The sequence below is a fragment of the Scomber japonicus genome, chromosome 21 (genome assembly GCF_027409825.1).
Source record: "Scomber japonicus isolate fScoJap1 chromosome 21, fScoJap1.pri, whole genome shotgun sequence".
Lineage (NCBI taxonomy): Eukaryota > Metazoa > Chordata > Actinopteri > Scombriformes > Scombridae > Scomber > Scomber japonicus.
Genome location: NC_070598.1, coordinates 1,412,750 through 1,432,749, shown reverse-complemented (window position 1 = coordinate 1,432,749; position 20,000 = coordinate 1,412,750). Strand labels below are relative to the sequence as shown.

The 20,000-nt window shown below is 43.4% G+C and overlaps 2 protein-coding genes across 2 annotated transcripts in view; both read right to left on the bottom strand.

The window, feature by feature from the left end:
• Window positions 1-3,054: 3,054 nt before the first annotated feature.
• Window positions 3,055-9,513, bottom strand: cavin4b (caveolae associated protein 4b). Its single transcript, XM_053342134.1, has 2 exons — window positions 9,090-9,513; window positions 3,055-3,974 (listed from the first exon to the last, which is right to left on the bottom strand). Exons 1-2 carry the CDS (start codon window positions 9,453-9,455, stop codon window positions 3,408-3,410), a joined length of 933 nt encoding a protein of 310 aa, XP_053198109.1. The 5' UTR covers window positions 9,456-9,513; the 3' UTR covers window positions 3,055-3,407.
• Window positions 9,514-16,135: 6,622 nt separating this feature from the next.
• tmeff1b (transmembrane protein with EGF-like and two follistatin-like domains 1b) overlaps window positions 16,136-20,000 on the bottom strand; it is a 10,346-nt gene continuing 6,481 nt past the window's right edge. Inside the window, exons 7-10 of the mRNA XM_053342132.1 lie at window positions 19,904-19,951; window positions 19,695-19,815; window positions 18,153-18,314; window positions 16,136-16,220 (exon numbers count right to left, since the gene is read on the bottom strand). Coding sequence (XP_053198107.1) covers window positions 16,136-16,220; window positions 18,153-18,314; window positions 19,695-19,815; window positions 19,904-19,951 — 416 coding nt within the window. The remainder of the gene's footprint in view (window positions 16,221-18,152; window positions 18,315-19,694; window positions 19,816-19,903; window positions 19,952-20,000) is intronic.

Here is a 20,000-nt window from a genome sequence, read left to right as displayed (position 1 = left end):
TGCTGCGACTCCCACACTCCAAAATGGTCCTTTGGTGGAGCTGAGGCTGGCTTGGCTGCACCTGGGTGTTTAGCGTGGAGGTGCTAACTCAAACTCCACGTACTCCGGTGGTAGTTAAACTCCGTTTGACACAGGTTGCATTTTACTTTTGACTTGTCAACTGAAGCGTCTGGAAGTGTTTTAAAGTTAAACAAGCCGTTCAAAAGTCCAGTAGCTCTCTTACTTTCCATCAGCGCGGTAGGTTTACTGCAGGAGGCCACTTCAAAGCATAGCGCTACAGCTAGAGGAGCCGTCTACGGGGGAGTAGAAGGGACAAAAAGGCTTGCTACATTAAAATGAGATTAAAAAAAGTAACGCGTTATGGATTGCATTAATCTAATTGCGATTAACACGTTAACACTGACAGCCCTAATAATAAGGTTAAGTTAGTATTTGTAAACTAATCATAGCTGCCGGTGAGAATGTGGGTTAGGGGTTAGATGCTGATCATGCTCATGTCTTTTGGAAATGTTGTAAGTTGTCATGGTTTTGGGAAATGGTGCAAAAGATACCAGGATATAATACTCCTATGGACTGTAAAACTTTATATATGTGTAATTTCAACGAGGGAAATGTACATGTCAGTGATATCTGGTAAAGAGACTACAAGGCTTGAAGTACCAGTCTATTAATCTTGATGGAAAAATGAGTACATGTGACTTCTTTGGCTCAAATGTTCCTACTTAAAACATTGTAAAATGAAAGGGAGAGTAATTAGCTTGGAGAATATGTGAACACAATTTTCCAAATAGGTGTTTTTGTTTAGCTCTGTATGAGTGTAATGGGATTGAGATGACTTTGTATGTTTCTCTCTGATAAAAATAAAATGAAAAAAAAAACAGATTTCAGTGGTCAGAGTCAAACTCAGCATGTGAAGTGAGTCAGTGTTTGTTTCTTTATTGACGTTAACTTAGACGAACAGCATCGGTGAGAATTCACAGAATTATCAACAGAGAAGAAAAACCATTAAAGTCCATTAAAACATTTAGAGTGACTCATTATTATTATTACAGTTGTTTCTCTTATTGAAAATCTACACTAGCTTCTATAAGTTGCATATATTTTACAAGTGTAATACTGTTATGACAGTTAAAAAACATAAATCTGCTTCAATGAAATATCACAAACTACAGCAGCCATGCAGTCACTCGCTAACAGAAGCTAACGCTAACAGAAGCTCACACAAATAAATACGGTAAAAATCTGGTTTTGGTTGTCAAGGTTACCAAACAGAAGAATACACAACGCCACCATCACTGTAAATTGATTTCTGAAACTACTTTAACCCTCCTGCTGTGCTCAGGTCAAGGAAGGACAGGAGGAAGGAAGGGAGGGAGGAAAGGAGGAGTGTAGGAAGGAAGGAAAGGAATAAGGAGGGAGAGAATAAAAGAGGATGGAAGAAAGGAGAGAAGGAAGGAAGGAAAGGACTAAGGAGGGAGGAAAAAGGGAAGGAAGTATGGAAGGAGGAGGGAGCAAAGAAAGAGGGAAGGAGGCGAAGAATGAAAGAAAAATAAAAGAAAGAAAGAGGAAAGAAATAAGGGAGAAGGAAGGAAAGAAAGAAGGGAGAAGGAAGGAAAGAAGGAACAGTCAAAAGACCCGGGAGGACGACAGGAGGGTTAATTTTTATCAGACACTGAAGTTGAGGCATGCTGAGGGCATCGTTACATAAAACCAGTGTCTGCTGTTCACACTGACACATTCAACTTTATACAATACATAGCTTAAATATGAACTCCTCAATTATTTAGATATTTATTCATCCTCCTGTTGTCCTCAAGTCAAGGAAAGAAGGGAGGGAGGAAGGAGGAAAGGAGGGAGGGAAGGAAGAAGGAAGGAAAGAGGGAGAAAAGGAGGGAAGGAAGGAGGGAGGAAGGAGGGAAGGAAGAAGGGAGGAAAGAAAGAGTGAAGGAGGTAAGGAAGGAAGGAAGGGAGAAAAAAAGGAACAAGTAAAAACCGACTGGGTCAATTTGACCCGGGAGGACGACACAAGGGTTTAAACAATTAAAAGTTGCTGGCTTTTGAAACCTGGACTTCCTGTTAAATGTAAGCGTGGTAAAGAATTTATAAAATGTGAGTGTGGTTTTATTTACAGCTACGTATCTAAAGAAGCTCAGCTCACTCATGTCTCAGTAACTCTTCCTCTCGCTGCCGTTACTAATGCAAACTTGACGTCTTCACGGGTCCAACTTACTGTATATTCAGTCTGTTCAGGTCCAGGTAGGTTCCTGTCCTGTCTCTGGTCTCTGGTCTGCGTCTCTGATACGAGTCCAAACTTTTGGACCCATTAAGTCAGGGGTGTCAAACTCATTTTCATTCAAGGGCCACATAAAGACCCATTTGATCTCATGTGGGCCGGATCATTAAAAAGATGGAAGGAAGGAAGGAAGGAAGCAAAAGAAGATAGGGCGGAGGGGAGGAAGAAAGGTAGGAAGGACAGATGGAAGGAAGGAAGGAAGGAAGGAAGGGAAGACGGACAGATGGAAGGAAGGAAGGGAGGAAGGACAGATAGAAGGGAGGAAGGACAGATGGAAGGAAAGAAGGAAAGAAGGACAGATGGGAGGAAGGACAGATGAAAGGAAGAGAAGACAAGAAGGAAGGAAGGGAGGAAGGAATGGGAAGACAGATGGAAGGAAAAGAGGGAGGAGAAGAAAGAGAATACAGGAAGGAAAGATGGAAGGAAGGAAGAAAAGAAAAGAAGATAGGGAGGAAGAAAGGAAAAGAGGAAGAAGGAAAGTGGGCCGGATTGGACCTCTTAGCGGGCCGGTTCTGGCCCACGGGCCGCATGTTTGACACCCCTGCATTAAGTCCTTTAACGTGTACAAACGGCTTCCTGCCCTGATTGTTGTCTCCAAACACAAATTAGTCTCTATTCTCTCTTAAATCCAGTTTTTAACCTTCCTACTTTAATCATGTCACAAGTTCTTACAGCAGCAAACCTACCATGAGCCTCATCGTAGCGTTCTCACCTAACATCTCGTCAACATGCAAAAAACAAGCAGCGCTGTGATGACGGGAAAAGTTCTGTGTAGAAGTTCTGAACTCTGTTCATTTATTTCCCAAAGTCAGTGTTTATTGAACACAAAACAAAAAAAAGACTTCATTTATTGGCTGATTTGGTGCTAAATGTCCAGGAGGAACTCTGCGTATGAAATGACCTCAATGATCGGAGGAATCTTTGGTTGTTGTCTTGATGTCGGGTCTGTAACCGGCCTGTTCTCCGCTCGCTTCCTTCAACAACGTTCAAACAAATGTTAACCTTCATCTTTTGCAGTTCCGCTGGGCAGCAGCGACCCTAAAACTTCTCTTTGACTCGCTGTGTGTGGTCTCAGTAGTCCATAGAAAACGGTACAGATCATCACTGTCACGCTCTACGATAGCTGCTTCATGTCGTACATCGGGACCTCTGACTCCTCCGCCTTGCTCTCATCAGCAGCCGCCTTGGCTGCATCCCGGCTGCCCTTACGGCCCTTGGGAGGCGGGACGGGCGCGGCTCCCTCCGAGCCTCCTTCTGCTCCCTCCTGGCCCTCCGCCACAGTCCTCTCCTTCTTCAGGTTGAGCTTGGCTGGGACGCTCTTGGAGATGGTCTCCCTCAGCCTCTCCCCTGAGTGCTTCAGCCTCTCGCCAGACTGGCGGATCTTCTGGCGCCTCTCAGCCGTCACGATGCGCTCACCGAACTTGTTGACCTTGGTGCCGAAGTTCTCGCGGGTCTTGCTCATGTTCTCTTTGGAGAAAGTGGCTTTGAAGCTCTCGATGCGCGTCAGGCCCGACTTCTTCATGCGGCCGGCTGCCGAGGAGGTGGCCTCCTCCACCACCATGTACTCCTCATCTGACTCTGGAGGGAGCTCGAACTTGTCCGGTTCCACCTCGGCTCTGGCGCCGGCGCTGTGTTCCGCTGGCTCATTGCCTGGTGTGATGGCCTTCACCTCTTGGTCGCCCTGACAGAGAAGAACACAGAACGATAACCCTTAGAGAACATCCTGATTCATGCTGGAAACATAATAACACAATGCTTTAGATACTAAAGATCTGGACTTGGACAAAGTTTGAACTGTTGATGTAAGGTTTATTTCTGTTCTAGTTAAAGTGTGTCATGCAGACTTTAGCGTGCAGGCCTTGATCTTGTCTCTATAAATAAAGTGCAGCACCTGTTCCTGCAGCTCAGCGCTCAGCTGCAGAAAGCTAAACATATCAGCAAGCAGCAGCATACGGAGCACAGCCGGATCAGTTTCAGCTTCGGCCACGTCACAGCGTGCCTCAGTCTGAAACTGGAAGCTCAGGTTACACTCAACATTAAATGGAGCAGAAATGTTGAGGCTGAAGCTGCAAACTGAACCAGATCCCCGTAGACGTAATTTGCTCAGGGAAGGTTGACCCCGATCCAAAATGAGACTCATTCGTGGTCAAATCATGATGAACCACAGCCAGAAATCTACAGACAATAAACAAAACTAACGAGCCTATAAAAGACACCGTATGACAGCCGGTCACAGAGTCGGACATATTTAGTATTTCTGCTCCTAAACTATCCGCCACAATCTGTTTGTGTACATTTGAGATGCCAAACCAGATTTATACTCCCTGATTAAACTGTTAATGATGTTCTGCAGTTTGGTGAGGCAATCTTTTACATTTTGATCCTGTAGTGACATGTGAGCTGGACAGATGTACAAAAGCTGACCTTGCAAAGCCATAAATCTACTGAGGACCTCCTTCAACCTTTTCAAGAACTATCAAAGGACCTCAGACTCCAGTTTGGACCAAACCTGAGCTAGAATATAAAAAATCTGTCCATTAACTTTCCCTCCAATGAGCTGAGGAATTTGAGGTTTTTCCATCCGTCCTTAATGATGGAAGGAACCTTTATTAATGCTTGTTAGCTAACTAGTCTGTAGCGTGCAAATAGGATCACCAGGATCTGTGCTTACATGCATCACATGACACCTGAGAGAGAGGCTGACATTTCCAAAGCTTTGACAGAACGCATTGCAGTCATAACTGAGCCACATGGCAGGAGCATGTAGCGGTCCGCTAACAAGCTAAAAGGAAGTAAAGTTCAAAGGTACACCTTTACCGACACCTCTAAAGATAATGAATTAACACATTTGTATCTCGTTTGATTAATCCAAACACAAACAGAAATGTAAATGGATGTTCGTGCTGTCAGACGGTGTTACACGCTGCAGCTGTCGGTGCAGTGACTGTGAGCTTGTCAGGTTTTATTCTTTCAGAGATCAAAACTAAAACCAAATTATTCAGTGAGCTTTAGAGGTGTTGGCTTGTGTACTTTTTTAAGTTAAGACAGAGCTAGGCTAGCTGTTTCCCCCTGTTTCCAGTCTTTATGCTAAGCTAAGCTAACCAAGGTCTAGATATTTTGTACTTTGTCTGTAGACGCTTTCATAATAATGGCTTATTTCAAACGACCCGGCAGCCACGTTTCCATGGTAACGATGAGCGACATCTGCACCAAACGATAAAAAAGTATAAGATAGAAATATGACTTTTTATTTGAGGTTTCTGCTGCAGGTCTGGACTGCACACAGAGTTTATGCTACTGGACGTTTCTTCTATTGTTACACTCATGGCCGAATTGTCCCAATAAAATGTCCTTTGAACTGTTAACTTATTTCCACTGGCATCGACTGAGCAGTTTGACATAGATCCTGTGTTTCCAGTCCAGGACCGGACAGCTTTGTGCAACAGATGAATTAAAACGTTTATCTGAAGTATTGAAGTATGAATGAATGGCAGCGAGCTAGCAGCAGCAGCAGCTCAGTAGTTACTCCAACTAAAAGGAAAAGCATTACAGAACAGAAGAGTTTAATATTTCAGTGTGCAGGCGTCTCTGCTGTTAAAGTGTGAGCAGAGAGGAATGGTCCAAGACAGAGTAAAAGGTCATGAGCCCATTTGACCCCATGACATCACAGTTATGTGCTGAAGCCCTACAGCTTCAACTCAGAGGATTTCCCTCCACCAATCTGACTTAAGACCTGGAACAAATCAAACAGCAAGCACAGCCTTTTAGCAGCTAGTGAAATGATTTATAACTCTCATCCAGGAGGTTGTCGTTAGCAAATCCAGAGAGAGAGGAAGGGAGAGAGAGCAGACAACTATATTAGGAGATGGTGGAGGTTCAGACTCAGAATAACCTGGTCTGTCAGCACTCAGCTGGCACAGTCACTTACAGTACGGAAACCACACAGCAGCTACTAACTGAATATTTATTTCTTTGTGATTAAAAAGTAATCATGTCATGGTTGCTTTTGAAATTTCTTGGAGGATCACAGCCAGGTGTTATATGAAGACGTTTTCAGTGTTTCAGTATCACAGAGAAATATGTGAATAGTGGGAAAAGTGTCTTCATTTGTTTTCCATTTCCCAAAACTACAAAAGCGTAACAATAATATGAATTTGGTGATTGCATCTGTCAATTGGTTCATGTAAGGGAGCGCCAACCAGATGTTTGATGACACTTTTTTATTTTCTGTAATAATAATAATAATAACATTTTCATTGAAGTACTTATCTTGTGATTCATAGTGAGATCATTAATGGGTTTGATTCATTGTAATCTCACTCAGGACAGTCCAGTATCCTAACATTTACAGCCATGTTGGACCCTTCTGCAGGTCCTGATTTACATTCAGCATCAGTGCATGACGTCGTGTGTCCTTAAGTGCATCAGACATTAATGCTGGAGACCTGCCACCAGTCACAGAGCAGCAGGTTTCAAACCCCAGCTGCCTTTTACAGATCATGTAGAAAGGGAGAACTTTAAAGAAGTTGCCTCTGGAGTTGTTCGATGATGAGAATGCTCAGAAAACATAAGCATGGGGGGGATCTCTGCATCTCTGTGTCCCATCGCACAAGACGTGAACCCAACGCAGCCTGACATCCAGCAGCTGCAGCCAACCAATCACACCATCTTCCTGAGGTTTGACCCATATGATCAGTACCTCACCGAGGGTCCTGCAACCCGACACTGTACCTCAGAGTCCAGATTACAGTAGCTGAATTTATTGAAGAGTAGATGACAGCTCACTAAGCTTCTGAGATTTTATTATACAGTCATTTGGACCAAGAGCTAAATGTGCGATCTCCCAGGAGCAGTTTTGTTGGTTTAAGACAGAGGAGTCAAACTCATTTTCATTCAAGGGCCACATACTGACCAATTTGATCTCATGTTGGCCGGACCATTAAAAAGAAGGAAGGAACGAGGGAAGAAGGGAAGGAAAAGAAGACAGGAAGGAAAGATGGAAGGAACGAAGGAAGGGAAGACGGAAATAAGAAAGAAAGAAAGAAAGAAAGAAAGAAAGGGAGGGAGGAAGGAAGGATGGACAGATGGAAGTAAGGAAGAAAGGGAGGTAGGAAGGAAAAGAAGACAGGAAGGAAAGATGTAAGGAAAGAAGGAAAAAAGAAAGAAAGGAAGGAAGGAAGGATGGACAGATGGAAGTAAGGAAGAAAGGGAGGGAGGAAGGAAAAGAAGACGGGAAGGAAAGATGGAAAAAAGACAAAGAAAGGGAGGGAGGAAGGAAGGAAGGATGGACAGATGGAAGTAAGGAAGAAAGGGAGGAAGGAAAGATGTGAGGAAGGACAGATGGAAGGAAGGAAGGAAGGAAAGACGGAAAAAATAAAGAATGGAAAAGTGGGCCGGATTGAATCGCTCAGTGGGCCGGTTCTGGCCCACGGGCCGCATGTTTGACACCCCTGGTTTAAGATTACATTGGTAACAAGTCATTTAGTTTTACATTTACCTTCATGATTGGTTTCTTCTTTTGGTGTTGGAGCACATAAATAAGATCATTGATATCGCATCATTTCAACATGTGAATACCAAGATCACTGGCATCTCTCACCACTTTTTGCTTTGCTCTGCTGAAGCTATCCATTGTGTATAAGAAGTGAAAGATTAAAACCTTAAAACAGCTCCTAGGTCGGAAGATAAAAGAGGAAGATAAAAGAGGAAAAAGGGAACGGAAAGCTGGAACTGCTACTTTAACGTAATGCAGCCATCACTCAGTCTCCAGCTGCACCTTGTCAGGATTCCTTTTTTTTACAATACAGCCAAAAAAAAAATCATTCACAATTGGTTATTTCTGTGTGAAACCCCGTCTCTATGTGCTCCAGATCTGTGGTGTAACCTTTCAGCACACTGACGTTTATCCAGGGCTAAAATAACCAGGTCACCATCGCGCTGGCAGCTGCTAACTGTGAAGGCCAAAGAAGTAAAACGAAGCCTGGTGTCCGTGTGCTTGATGCTATTTCAACCACTGAGACGTACAGACAGCTAATGCAGCTTGTTCATCTCAACTCACTGAGAACTCAGAGATGTGAATCAACGTTTGTCAGTGTTAACAAGTGTCCTTTCATAACTCACAACAATTAAATATCATGAATATCTAGAGTCGATCTTTGACTTGACGTTCTTAGTGGTCTGAATCTCGGTGCTGAAACATCAGAAGAAGTTTGCTCTCTTTTTTTTCTACCTTAATCTTTTTGTACTGTCTGAAATCTTTTATCGCACTCAACCTCAGTTAGACATCAACTGGCCTCTTTAACTTCAGTCTTGTTCTCCAGTTTGTCTTCCATCATAGAAATGATGAGAAACACCTTTATGACTCCATTCAGTTCCCAATAATCAAGGCCCACCCAAGGCCAGAGTTGGGCTGAATCAGTTTAAGCGGGTCAGTTCGGGTTAACCGATTCGTTCTCTTTGGATGTGACTGTCCTCGGGTCTCCCTCTATAGAGTCTCATCAGTCTCAAGTAATTTAAGCATGTTGGGTTCAGGAAGATTTCAGGCGTGGTTCAAAGGTTTCAACCCTTGAATACCTCAGTTTGTTTTGTAGGAGGCACATCAGCTTACCAACATTAAAACTTGATCTGAAAGTACATTAAATCTAATGCTCCTCACCCTTTCTACAAGAGAATAAACACTCTACGCGCTGAAGAACTACTTTGGCAATCAGTTTACAGGAAGCAGAGTCAGCTGGACCTCAAAAAGTACTCAACACTGGAACAGAAGTGTCTTTGCAACCAAACATCTGGGTCTTACCTGATAAATGACCACCCTGAACTTGTTCTTGGCCAGAAGGTCTCCCTGGGTGGCCTCCACCTTCTTCACCCGGACGTTCTGGTTCTCCACTCGCACCCTGACGTCCTTGATGTGGCGGCTGACCTTACGCGTCTTCTCCAGCAGCCGGTCAACCGTAGAACTGGTGGCGGTGTGGTCAGTGGTCAGCTTGACGACGTCGGACTGGATGGTTTTCACTGTGTTCTCCAGCTCCAGCTGACGCTCCTCCATGCGCTGCTGTGTGGTCTGGACGCTGTCCATGAGGCCCGCCACGCGCTCCAGCAATGCCATAATGTTTCCTGCGTCATCTCCACCGCCACCCGTTGGCAAGCCCGGTTTGTCTGTCATACTTGCTTGTTAGTTAACGTGCTAGTTGCTTGGTTGATCAACTGTTAGAACCCAGTGATCCAAACGTAAAAATAAAGAGACGAAGAGGAGAGGCAAGCTCCGACAAAATCTTTGGTTGGAAAAAAAAAAAACTTGGAAATTTGAAGGAAAAAATGAAAATCAGTGGCACGGAAAAGATAAAAATGAAGGTTGAGGCATCGGTGAACACAAAGAAGCCTCCCCTGGAAGGAGAAGGAGAGCCAAGAGGGGAACAGGAGGACCGGATCAACCCCTCTACAACTGGAGGTTGACCCTGAAACTGGTCAGATCAACTGATAGACTCCACCCTGCTGGGGCAGAGAGGGAGGGAGGGATGACAGGAGTTCAGAGGAGTGAAGGATGGATAGAGGGGGCAATGGGGAGGCCAAAATGAGAGCGAAGGTAAAACACAGAGCGAGAGTTGAGAGGAAGAAGTGTTGGTGAGTTTTAACAATGTTTAATCAATAGTTTAACAACGTCGTGCCAGATTTGAAAGTAAAAACTTAAATGGAATTCATTTATCTAAGAAGTCATGTTCGATCACCCGAAGACTTCAGCAGGTTTCCACCAATCAGAGAGTTTCAAATGGAAATGGATATGAGAGGAATGTGAGTGTTAATGAGAGATAAAGAGTGACATGGATCCCTGCCTCGCTCTGTGTTCTCTGCTGCTAAAAATACAGCCAGGGTAAAGTGACTCCCTGCACCTCTTTGGGACATGAGTGTATTAAAGGGAATGGAAACTCCCTCACATCTATTCCTCTATCATCCATCTATCAACCGTCACCTTTTCACTTGTTCAGTCTTAATCCCTCCCTGTAGGTTGAGAGGGGGGGGGGGGTTTGGCATCCATGAGCCTCCGAAATGAACAGCTAGGTTTTCCAAAAGCATTCCTGATGCTAACTCTCACCATTGCTGCCATCTTTGTTAGTTACCGGAGCCCGATAGTCCAAATCTGGGGCGAAGGGGAGGAAGGAGGAGGGGGGGGGTGGTTGGGTCCTACAAGGAGCTGAGGTGGATGAACCAGCGATGGGGTGAAACACCTGTCAATCAAAGCAAACACGCATTTAAAATCTTTATATTGAAATTAGATTTTGAGACAAAATCTGTCCTTCCTCCCTTCCTTCCTTCCTTACTCCCTACCGTCCTTCCTTCCTTCCGCCATTTCTTCCTTCTGTCCTTGCTCCCTAACTTCCTTTTTTCCTTCCTTCCTCCCATCTGTCCTTCCTCCCTTCCTTCCTTCCTTACTCCCTGCCGTCCTTTCTTCCTTCTGTCCTTGCTCCCTACCTTCCTTTTTTCCTTCCTTCCTCCCTTTCTTCCTTCCTTACTCCCTACCGTCCTTCCTTCCTTCCGCCATTTCTTCCTTCTGTCCTTGCTCCCTAACTTCCTTTTTTCCTTCCTTCCTCCCATCTGTCCTTCCTCCCTTTCTTACTCCCTGCCTTCCTTCCTTCCTTACTCTTTGCCGTCCTTCCTTCCTTCCGCCATTTCTTCCTTCTGTCCTTGCTCCCTACCTTCCTTTTTTCCGTCCTTCCTTCCTTCCGCCATTTCTTCCTTCTGTCCATGCTCCCTACCTTTTTTCCTTCCTTCCTCCCTTTCTTCAGTCTGTCCTTCCTCCCTTTCTTCCTTCCTTCCGCCATTTCTTCCTTCTGTCCTTGCTCCCTACCTTCCTTTTTTTCCTTCCTTCCCCCCTTTCTTCAGTCTGTCCTTCCTTCCTCCCTTTCTTCCTTCCTTACTTCCTGCCTGCCATCCTTCCGCTATTTCTTCCTTCTGTCCTTCCTCCCTACCTTCCTTTTTGCTTTCCTTCCTCCCTTTCTTCAGTCTGTCCTTCCTTCTTTCCTTCCTTTCTTCCTCCTTTCCTTCTGTCCTTCCTTCCTTCTTTCCTTCCTTTTTTCCTCCCTTCCTTCCGTCCTTCCTTCCTCCTTACCTCTTCTCTTATATCTGCGTCCATCTGCTTTTGTGACTTCACTGCTAATTTTACAGTAATGACTTCCTGCTGCTCCTCCGCTCGTCTAAACCAACACACTTCCATCCTTACTCCTCCGATGATGGAACCGTTAACATTTGGGAACATAAACATACAAAGTCTTGAAGTTCGACTGTCTGACGGCAGCCGACCGCGATTCAAAACACGTATGTGAGACATAGGATGAGGAGGGAAGGTGTTAGGATGAGGAGGGAAGGTGTTAGGATGTGAAGGGAATGAGGGGACTCCCCGCCATCTAACAGCCTCCACCAGCTGCTGCCTATAATTATCCTGCCGTCACTTCTATATTTAACAGGAGCGCTTGGTTTTCACTCCTTCACTCTACGGGGGGGGCGGAGTCTATGATCTGTGTGCAGTTTGATGAATCAAGAGGGGACAGTTTTTAATGCAGGGGGGGGTTAAACATGAGGCTCGTGGGCCAGAACCGGCCGGCTGAGGGGTGCAATCCGGCCCCACTTTCCTTCCTGTGTTCTTTTCCTTCCTTCCATCTGTCCTTCCTCCCTTCCTATATTTCCTTTCTTCATTCCTTCCTTCCTTCCGGTCTTCTCTTCTCTTCCTTCCATCTGTCCTTCCTACCTTCCTATATTTCCTTTCTTCGTTCCTTCCATCTGTCTTCTCTTCCCTTCCGTCCTTCCTTCCTTCCGGTCTTCTCCTCTTTTCCTTCCATCTGTCTTCTCTTCCCTTCTTTCCTTCCGGTCATCCCTTCTTTCCTTCCATCTGCCTTCTCTTCCCTTCCGTCCTACCTGTCTTCCCTTCTTTCCTTCCTGTCTTCCCTTCTTTCCTTCCATCTGTCTTCTCTTCTCTTCTCTTCCTTCCGTCCTTCCGGTCTTCTCTTTCCTTCCTTCCTTCTTTCTGGTCTTCTCTTCCCTTCCTTCCTCCCTTCTGTCCTTCCTGTCTTCTCTTCTCTTCCTTCCATCTGTCTTCTCTTCCCTTCCCTCCGGTCTTCTCTTCCTTCTTAACCCTCTTTTCCTTCCTTCCTTCCGGTCTTCCCTTCTTTCCTTCCCTCCGGTCTTCTCTTCCTTCTTAACCCTCTTTTCCTTCCTTCCTTCCGGTCTTCCCTTCTTTCCTTCCCTCCGGTCTTCTCTTCCTTCTTAACCCTCTTTTCCTTCTTTCCTTCCGGTCTTCCCTTCTTCCCTTCCCTCCGGTCTTCTCTTCCTTCTTAACCCTCTTTTCCTTCCTTCCTTCCGGTCTTCCCTTCTTTCCTTCCCTCCGGTCTTCTCTTCCTTCTTAACCCTCTTTTCCTTCTTTCCTTCCATCTTTTTAATGATCTGGCCCACATGAGATCAAATTGGTCTGTCTGTGGCCCTTGAATGAAGATGAGTTTGACTCCTCTGATTTATAAGCTCATGTTGTTTTGAGGTTATAAAGATTTAAACCTGTTAAAGTTAATCAGCTGTCAGACAGAAAAAATGAAGTTTGTGAGTAAAAACGGATCAAAGCGCTGACGCAGACGTTTCAAAGAACATCATAATTTAATTCTAGTTCATCTACAGCACAGTCTAAACAACAACTTCACTGGTTCATGCACTTTTTAACATCTACAGTAAAATCAGCCTGTCCCCTCCCCACCCACCCACCCACCCACCCACCACAAGCGTCACATGACCCTAGACACCGCCGCGTTACCACGGTTACAAGCGTTTAAATCTGATCTCAAGAGCAGCGACGCTTCAGGGAACCTTGGCCCAGCTTATTATTGAGTCTAATCCTTCTACAACGATAAAACAACCAACACGGACACTTCGTACCATTGTTACAAATTATATAAAAAAAAGAAGAAACTCGACCAAAAAAAACCCAAAAAACAATAAAACAGTCATTTAAATTATCATCAGTTCGTCAAAATACATGAAAAAAAACAAAAAAAAACACATTGGAATCCATTTCCTGAATGGCGTCATCTGAAAATGAAGCAATTAATTAATTATAACAACAACCTGTACATGTTAGCTTGTACCTTATTATCATTATTATTATTATCATTATTATTTCAAGCAGTAGAAAAAACAGCATTTTGGTTTTCAGGTGCGTCTCGTCATAAATACAAAAAAAAAAAAGAAGTGGAAAATAAAGTTTATCGAAGTTACATACGATGGTTTTTTTTTTTTTTTTTGGGAACCTGTGAGACGCAGCAAAAATAAAAAATAAATGAAATCAGCATAATATACCCACGAGGGTTTCAGTGGTCCCTGATAATCCTGTAATCCCAGAACAGAGCGCCCCCTAGAGTATTAAGGCGTTATGTTACATTAGCAGACAGACATGGAGCAATATACGACATGCAGCCTCCACTAGATGGCACTATAACTCCAGCAGATAAGAGAAAGCAGCAGTGTGACTTTATTCTCTGCTTTTACTCCACTATATCTTTACATATCACCTCATTTATAACCGCCAATATGTGTAATAATGACCTATAATATAATAACTTGCCAATAAAGTCATAATTTAGCCTGTTTTTTATGCTATTGGCCTGATAAAAAACTAATAATTGGGAGTAAATAACGTAATAATATACTAATATCGCTTTATTTACGTTTTATTTATTGGATATAAAGAGTCAAATTTGTTGTTTTTACCAAGCCAATAACGTTTAAATGATTACGTCATCGCTTATGACATAAAAAAAACTGGCAAAATGATTACGTCATCGGTCGTTATTGCGTTAATCGGATGCTAGGTGTTTGTCCGTTGACATCTAGCGAGGCTGAATGTCGTTTATTGGAACTTTTAAATATCCGAAGCTTGTAAAACTGTCACATCAAAGTAAGAGGTCACATGGTTACAGCGCGGCGAAGGTGCGTCTCAATCATGGAAGCAAAAAAAAAAAAAAAAAAAGAGTTCATAATTCAAATATCGTAAGTAAACTAACTCTTGAATATTTCATGTTTAAAATGTAAATATCATTGAGGTTAAAGCAGATATGTTTAAAGCGATAGTTCGGCGTAATTTGGACCTAGCGTCATATTCACCATGACGTCTATCTAATCAGCACCTCAGACATTTTTCATTTGGTCGGAAAATAGTTAGCCGAATGTCTTAGCTCAGGCGCTAACGGGACCACCAGACGCTAACGGGACCACCAGGCGCTAACGGGACCACCAGGCGCTAACGAGACCAACAGTGTATCTGGTAAATGACTCCACTAATAATCTAATAATTGTTATCAAACTTCTACAGTAGTACAAATAGGCTCTTTACTCATAAATCCATGCATTGCTAAAGCTAACTGCTAACGCTGGAAACATCGTCGAAATCTCGCGCGATCACCGAAATACCGCGCGGTCTCGCGAGATCCCGCACAGCACATCTAGAGAGATCTGTACGTGATCGCGCGAGATTTCGACGATGTTTTTTACAGCGTTAGCATTAGCCGCAGAGTAAAAGCCATCAGGTAAGTGTTGTTTTAATAAACTCCTGGTGGACTTACAAACTTTCCAATGCATGGATTTATGAGTAAAGAGCCTATTTGTACTACTGTAGAAGTTTGATAACTATCCAGGCATTATTAGTGGGGTCATTTACCAGATACACTGGTGGTCCCGTTAGCATCTGGTGGTCCTGTTAGCGCCTGGTGGTCCCTTTAGCGCCTGGTGGTCCTGTTAGCGCCTGGTGGTCCCGTTAGCGCCTGGTGGTCCCGTTAGCGTCTGGCGGTCCCGTTAGCTCCTGGAGGTCCCGTTAGCTCCTGGTGGTCCCGTTAGCGCCTGGAGGTCCCGTTAGCGCCTGGAGGTCCCGTTAGCTCCTGGTGGACCAGTTAGCGCCTGATGGTCCCATTAGCGTCTGGTGGTCCCGTTAGCTCCTGGTGGTCCCGTTAGCGCCTGGTGGTCCCGTTAGCTCCTGGTGGTCCCGTTAGCGTCTGGTGGTCCCGTTAGCTCCTGGTGGTCCCGTTAGCGCCTGGTGGTCCCGTTAGCTCCTGGTGGTCCCGTTAGCGTCTGGTGGTCCCGTTAGCTCCTGGTGGCCCCGTTAGCATCTGGTGGTCCCGTTAGCGCCTGTGCTAAGACATTCGGCTGATGGCTCTAACTCCACTATTTTCCGACCAAATGAAAATGAACAGCTGAGGTTGAGACAGACGTCATGGTGAATATGACGCTAGGTCCAAATTACGCCGAACCATCGCTTCAATGTGTCCAGAAGCTTTTTCCCCACATTTTAATATTTCATGTTGAATTTTTAATGTCTTTATTTAACTCGTTTTTTTTTTATGTTTATTGCTTCCATAATTCAAACTTTGACACCTTCCTTGAAACCAAATCTAAACGACGACGCTGGAAAAGGCATCAGCGCGTCTCACAGGGTTCAAAACACAAAGACAACGACGTGTGTAGTTCCAGTTTGGAGGTTTGGACGATACAATCAGATAAATAGTGTTTCTGTCTCCGGTCGGAGGATCCACAGTGTTTCAGAGTCTGAGCGGACGGCGAAAAAAAACCAAACATCTGCAGACAGCGAAGAGACGAAACTGTCCAGACAGAGAAAACCAAATCTGAACACGGAGGGAAAAATCTTAAAAATAAGGCCCCTTAAGAAATTCAAAAAATTAGCTTTTTTATTATTTTTTAAAAAAGGGAAAAAAACAAAAAGAGGCACCAAAAAAGTCGAGATATCAAAAATGCAGTCTGTCTGAGTGGTACGAAAACTTGTCGTCTTAATAAAAAGGTGAAACGGGGGAAAAGGAGCAGCTACATCATCCGGGAGGAAGTTCCTGACGGGAAGTGGCCGAGGTGCTGCTTCTGTCTCCGGCCGCGCTTCGTCTTGTTGCACCTCCTGCAGGACACGACGGGAATTACACAAGAAAACACAGACACAGGTCAAAGGTCATCCTCCGATCATACTGAGACAACCTAAACCTATGTTTCATTAAACTTCCTGTCGTCCTCCTGGGTCAAATTGACCCTGTCTGTTTCTTCCCTCCCTCCTTCTCTCTTTCTTTCCTTCCTCTCTCTTTCCTCCCTCCCTTCCTTCCTTCTTTCCTCCCTTCCTTCCTGCCTCCCTTCCTTCCTCCCTTCCATCTGTTTTTCTTCTCTCCCTCCTTCTCTCTTTCCTTCCTCTCTCTTTCCTCCCTTCCTTCCTCCCTCCCTCCTTCTTTCCTCGTTCTCTCTCTTTCCTTCCTCCCTCCCTCCCTCCTTCTTTCCTCGTTCTCTTTCTTTTTCTCCCCCTACCTTCCTTCTTTCCTTTATTCCTCCCTTCCTATTTTCCCATTTGCTTCCCTTCCTCCTTTCCTCCCTCCATCCTACCTTCCTTCCTTCCTTTTGTCCTTCCTTCCCTCCTTTCCTTCCTTCTTCCTCCCTCCCTCCTTCTTTCCTCGTTCTCTCTCTTTCCTCCCTTCCTTCCTCCCTCCTTCTTTCCTCGTTCTCTTTCTTTCCTCCCCCTACCTTCCTCCCTTCCTTCTTTCCTCGTTCTCTTTCTTTCCTCCCCCTACCATCCTCCCTTCCTTCTTTCCTTTATTCCTCCCTTGACTTTGTTTTTAGAGCTTGGAGGAAAAAAAGATGATTAGTGTTTAGTGTTAATTATAATCTACTCTGGTTTCTGCTCTCTTTGATATAACAGTGTCTCATAAACATGTTTGTTATATTATTTATGCAGGAATACAATATTAAATTATTATCTGTTTGCTTTTACCTGTGAGAAAAGTCTAAAATGTTTTCTGTTATTTAGACACTCAGCATTAAACTAAATGTTTTTTTAATTTCTCTTTCAATCAAACATAACCCTAAATATAACCTTATCCTTCATGTAACACTATATTTAACCTCAATATAACCCAATACTAACCTTAACTAAACCTTACATTTAGTATCTATCTAGTGTTTTATGTTTATGCTTTATTTAGATTTTGTTCAGCCTCTTTCTAAATGTGATTATTGAGTTTTCTGTCTATTATTAAACTCATTATTATAACAGTTTTACAGCTGTGATATTTCTATCTGAACCTGTTATATATATATATATATATATATATATATATAAAGACAGCATCTATCATTTAAATAAATACAAACAGTTCTCCACACATGGCCTAAATGAACTATCAGCAGGTTGACAGGAAGTGTGTCAGAGTGTGAGCGCCCCCCGCTGGCTCAGACTGATTACTGCAGCACAATATCAGTATTATTAGGATTCATATGACTTTCTATGTTTCCCTGTTTCTGAAACCTTGTGATGTCATGATGTGATGTCATGTGATGTGATGTCATATGATGTAATGTAATGTCATATGATGTCATGTGATGTGATGTCATGATGTGATGTCATATAATGTGATGTAATGTCATATGATGTAATGTAATATGATGTAATGTCATATAACGTGATGTGATGTCATATGATGTTATGTGATGTGATGTCATATAATGTGATGTCATAATGTGATGTCATGAAATGTGACATAATGTGATGTCATGTGATGTGATGTCATAATGTGATGTGACGTCATGTGATGTGATGTCATATAATGTGTGATGTCATAATGTGACGTCATGTGATGTGATGTCATAATGTGATGTGACGTCATGTGATGTGATGTCATATAATGTGTGATGTCATGTAATGTGACGTCATGTGATGTGATGTCATAATGTGATGTGATGTGATGTCATATAATGTAACGTCATATAATGTGATGTCATATAATGTGATGTCATATAATGTGTGATGTCATGTGATGTGATGTCATGTGATGTCATGTGATGTGTGTACCTGGTGAAGCACATGACGACGGCCACAATGACGGCGATCTGCACGGCTCCGATGATGGCGGCGATGAGAACGTAGTGCAGCTTCTGACCGCTCGGCACAACGTACAGGATGTTAAAGTCCAACAGCTGATCACACTGAGGCCCGCCGTACGCCGCCTCACACCTGACACACACACACACACACACACACACACACACACACACACACACACACACAGAACAATCTTTTAATACACACTTTATACTTTTTATTTAATAATGTTTATATCTACAGTAAAGTACAAGTACCTCTAACTGTACTGCAGTAAAGTACTAGTACCTCAAACTGTACTACAGTAAAGTACAAGTACCTCAAACTGTACTACAGTAAAGTACTAGTACCTCAAACTGTACTACAGTAAAGTACAAGTACCTCAAACTGTACTACAGTAAAGTACTAGTACCTCTAACTGTACTACAGTAAAGTACAAGTACCTCAAACTGTACTACAGTAAAGTACAAGTACCTCTAACTGTACTACAGCAAAGTACTAGTACCTCTAACTGTACTACAGTAAAGTACTAGTACCTCAGACTGTACTACAGTAAAGTACTAGTACCTCTAACTGTAGTACAGTAAAGTACTAGTACCTCTAACTGTACTACAGTAAAGTACTAGTACCTCTAACTGTACTACAGTAAAGTACAAGTACCTCTAACTGTACTACAGTAAAGTACAAGTACCTCTAACTGTACTACAGCAAAGTACTAGTACCTCTAACTGTACTACAGTAAAGTACTAGTACCTCAGACTGTACTACAGTAAAGTACTAGTACCTCTAACTGTAGTACAGTAAAGTACTAGTACCTCTAACTGTACTACAGTAAAGTACTAGTACCTCAGACTATACTACAGCAAAGTACTAGTACTTCTAACTGTACTACAGTAAAGTACTAGTACCTCAGACTGTACTACAGTAAAGTACTAGTACCTCTAACTGTAGTACAGTAAAGTACTAGTACCTCAAACTGTACTACAGTAAAGTACTAGTACCTCAAACTGTAGTACAGTAAAGTACTAGTACCTCTAAGTGTACTACAGTAAAGTACAAGTACCTCAAACTGTACTACAGTAAAGTACAAGTACCTCTAACTGTACTACAGTAAAGTACTAGTACCTCTAACTGTACTACAGTAAAGTACTAGTACCTCTAACTGTACTACAGTAAAGTACTAGTACCTCTAACTGTACTGCAGTAATGTACTAGTACCTCAAACTGTACTACAGTAAAGTACTAGTACCTCAAACTGTACTGCAGTAATGTACTAGTACCTCAAACTGTACTACAGTAAAGTACTAGTACCTCTAACTGTACTACAGTATAGTACTAGTACCTCAAACTGTACTGCAGTAATGTACTAGTACCTCAAACTGTACTACAGTAAAGTACTAGTACCTCAAACTGTACTACAGTAAAGTACTAGTACCTCAAACTGTACTGCACCTAACCTTTTGTGTCTCATCTCTCACTCACACACACACACACACACACTCTCTCTCCTACCTGCAGGTGGGCAGGTTGTGTCTCATCTCACACTGTCCGTGGTCACAGAACAGGAAGTAGTCTTCGGGGCAGGGGGTGGGCGCGTCCACGAACCCCTCCCCCTCGCCAGGTTTGGACACAGCTGGAGGAAACAACACACACACAAACTCTGGTTTCTGATTGGCTGATAGGAGGAAACAGAGTCACATGATCAGACGGGTCAGACTTACGGAAGACGTCCGGTTTCATCTTCACACCGTCGTCCTTCCTGCTCTTATCTGAAGAAGAAGAAGAAGGAGGAGTAAGTGTGTGTGTGTGTGTGTGTGT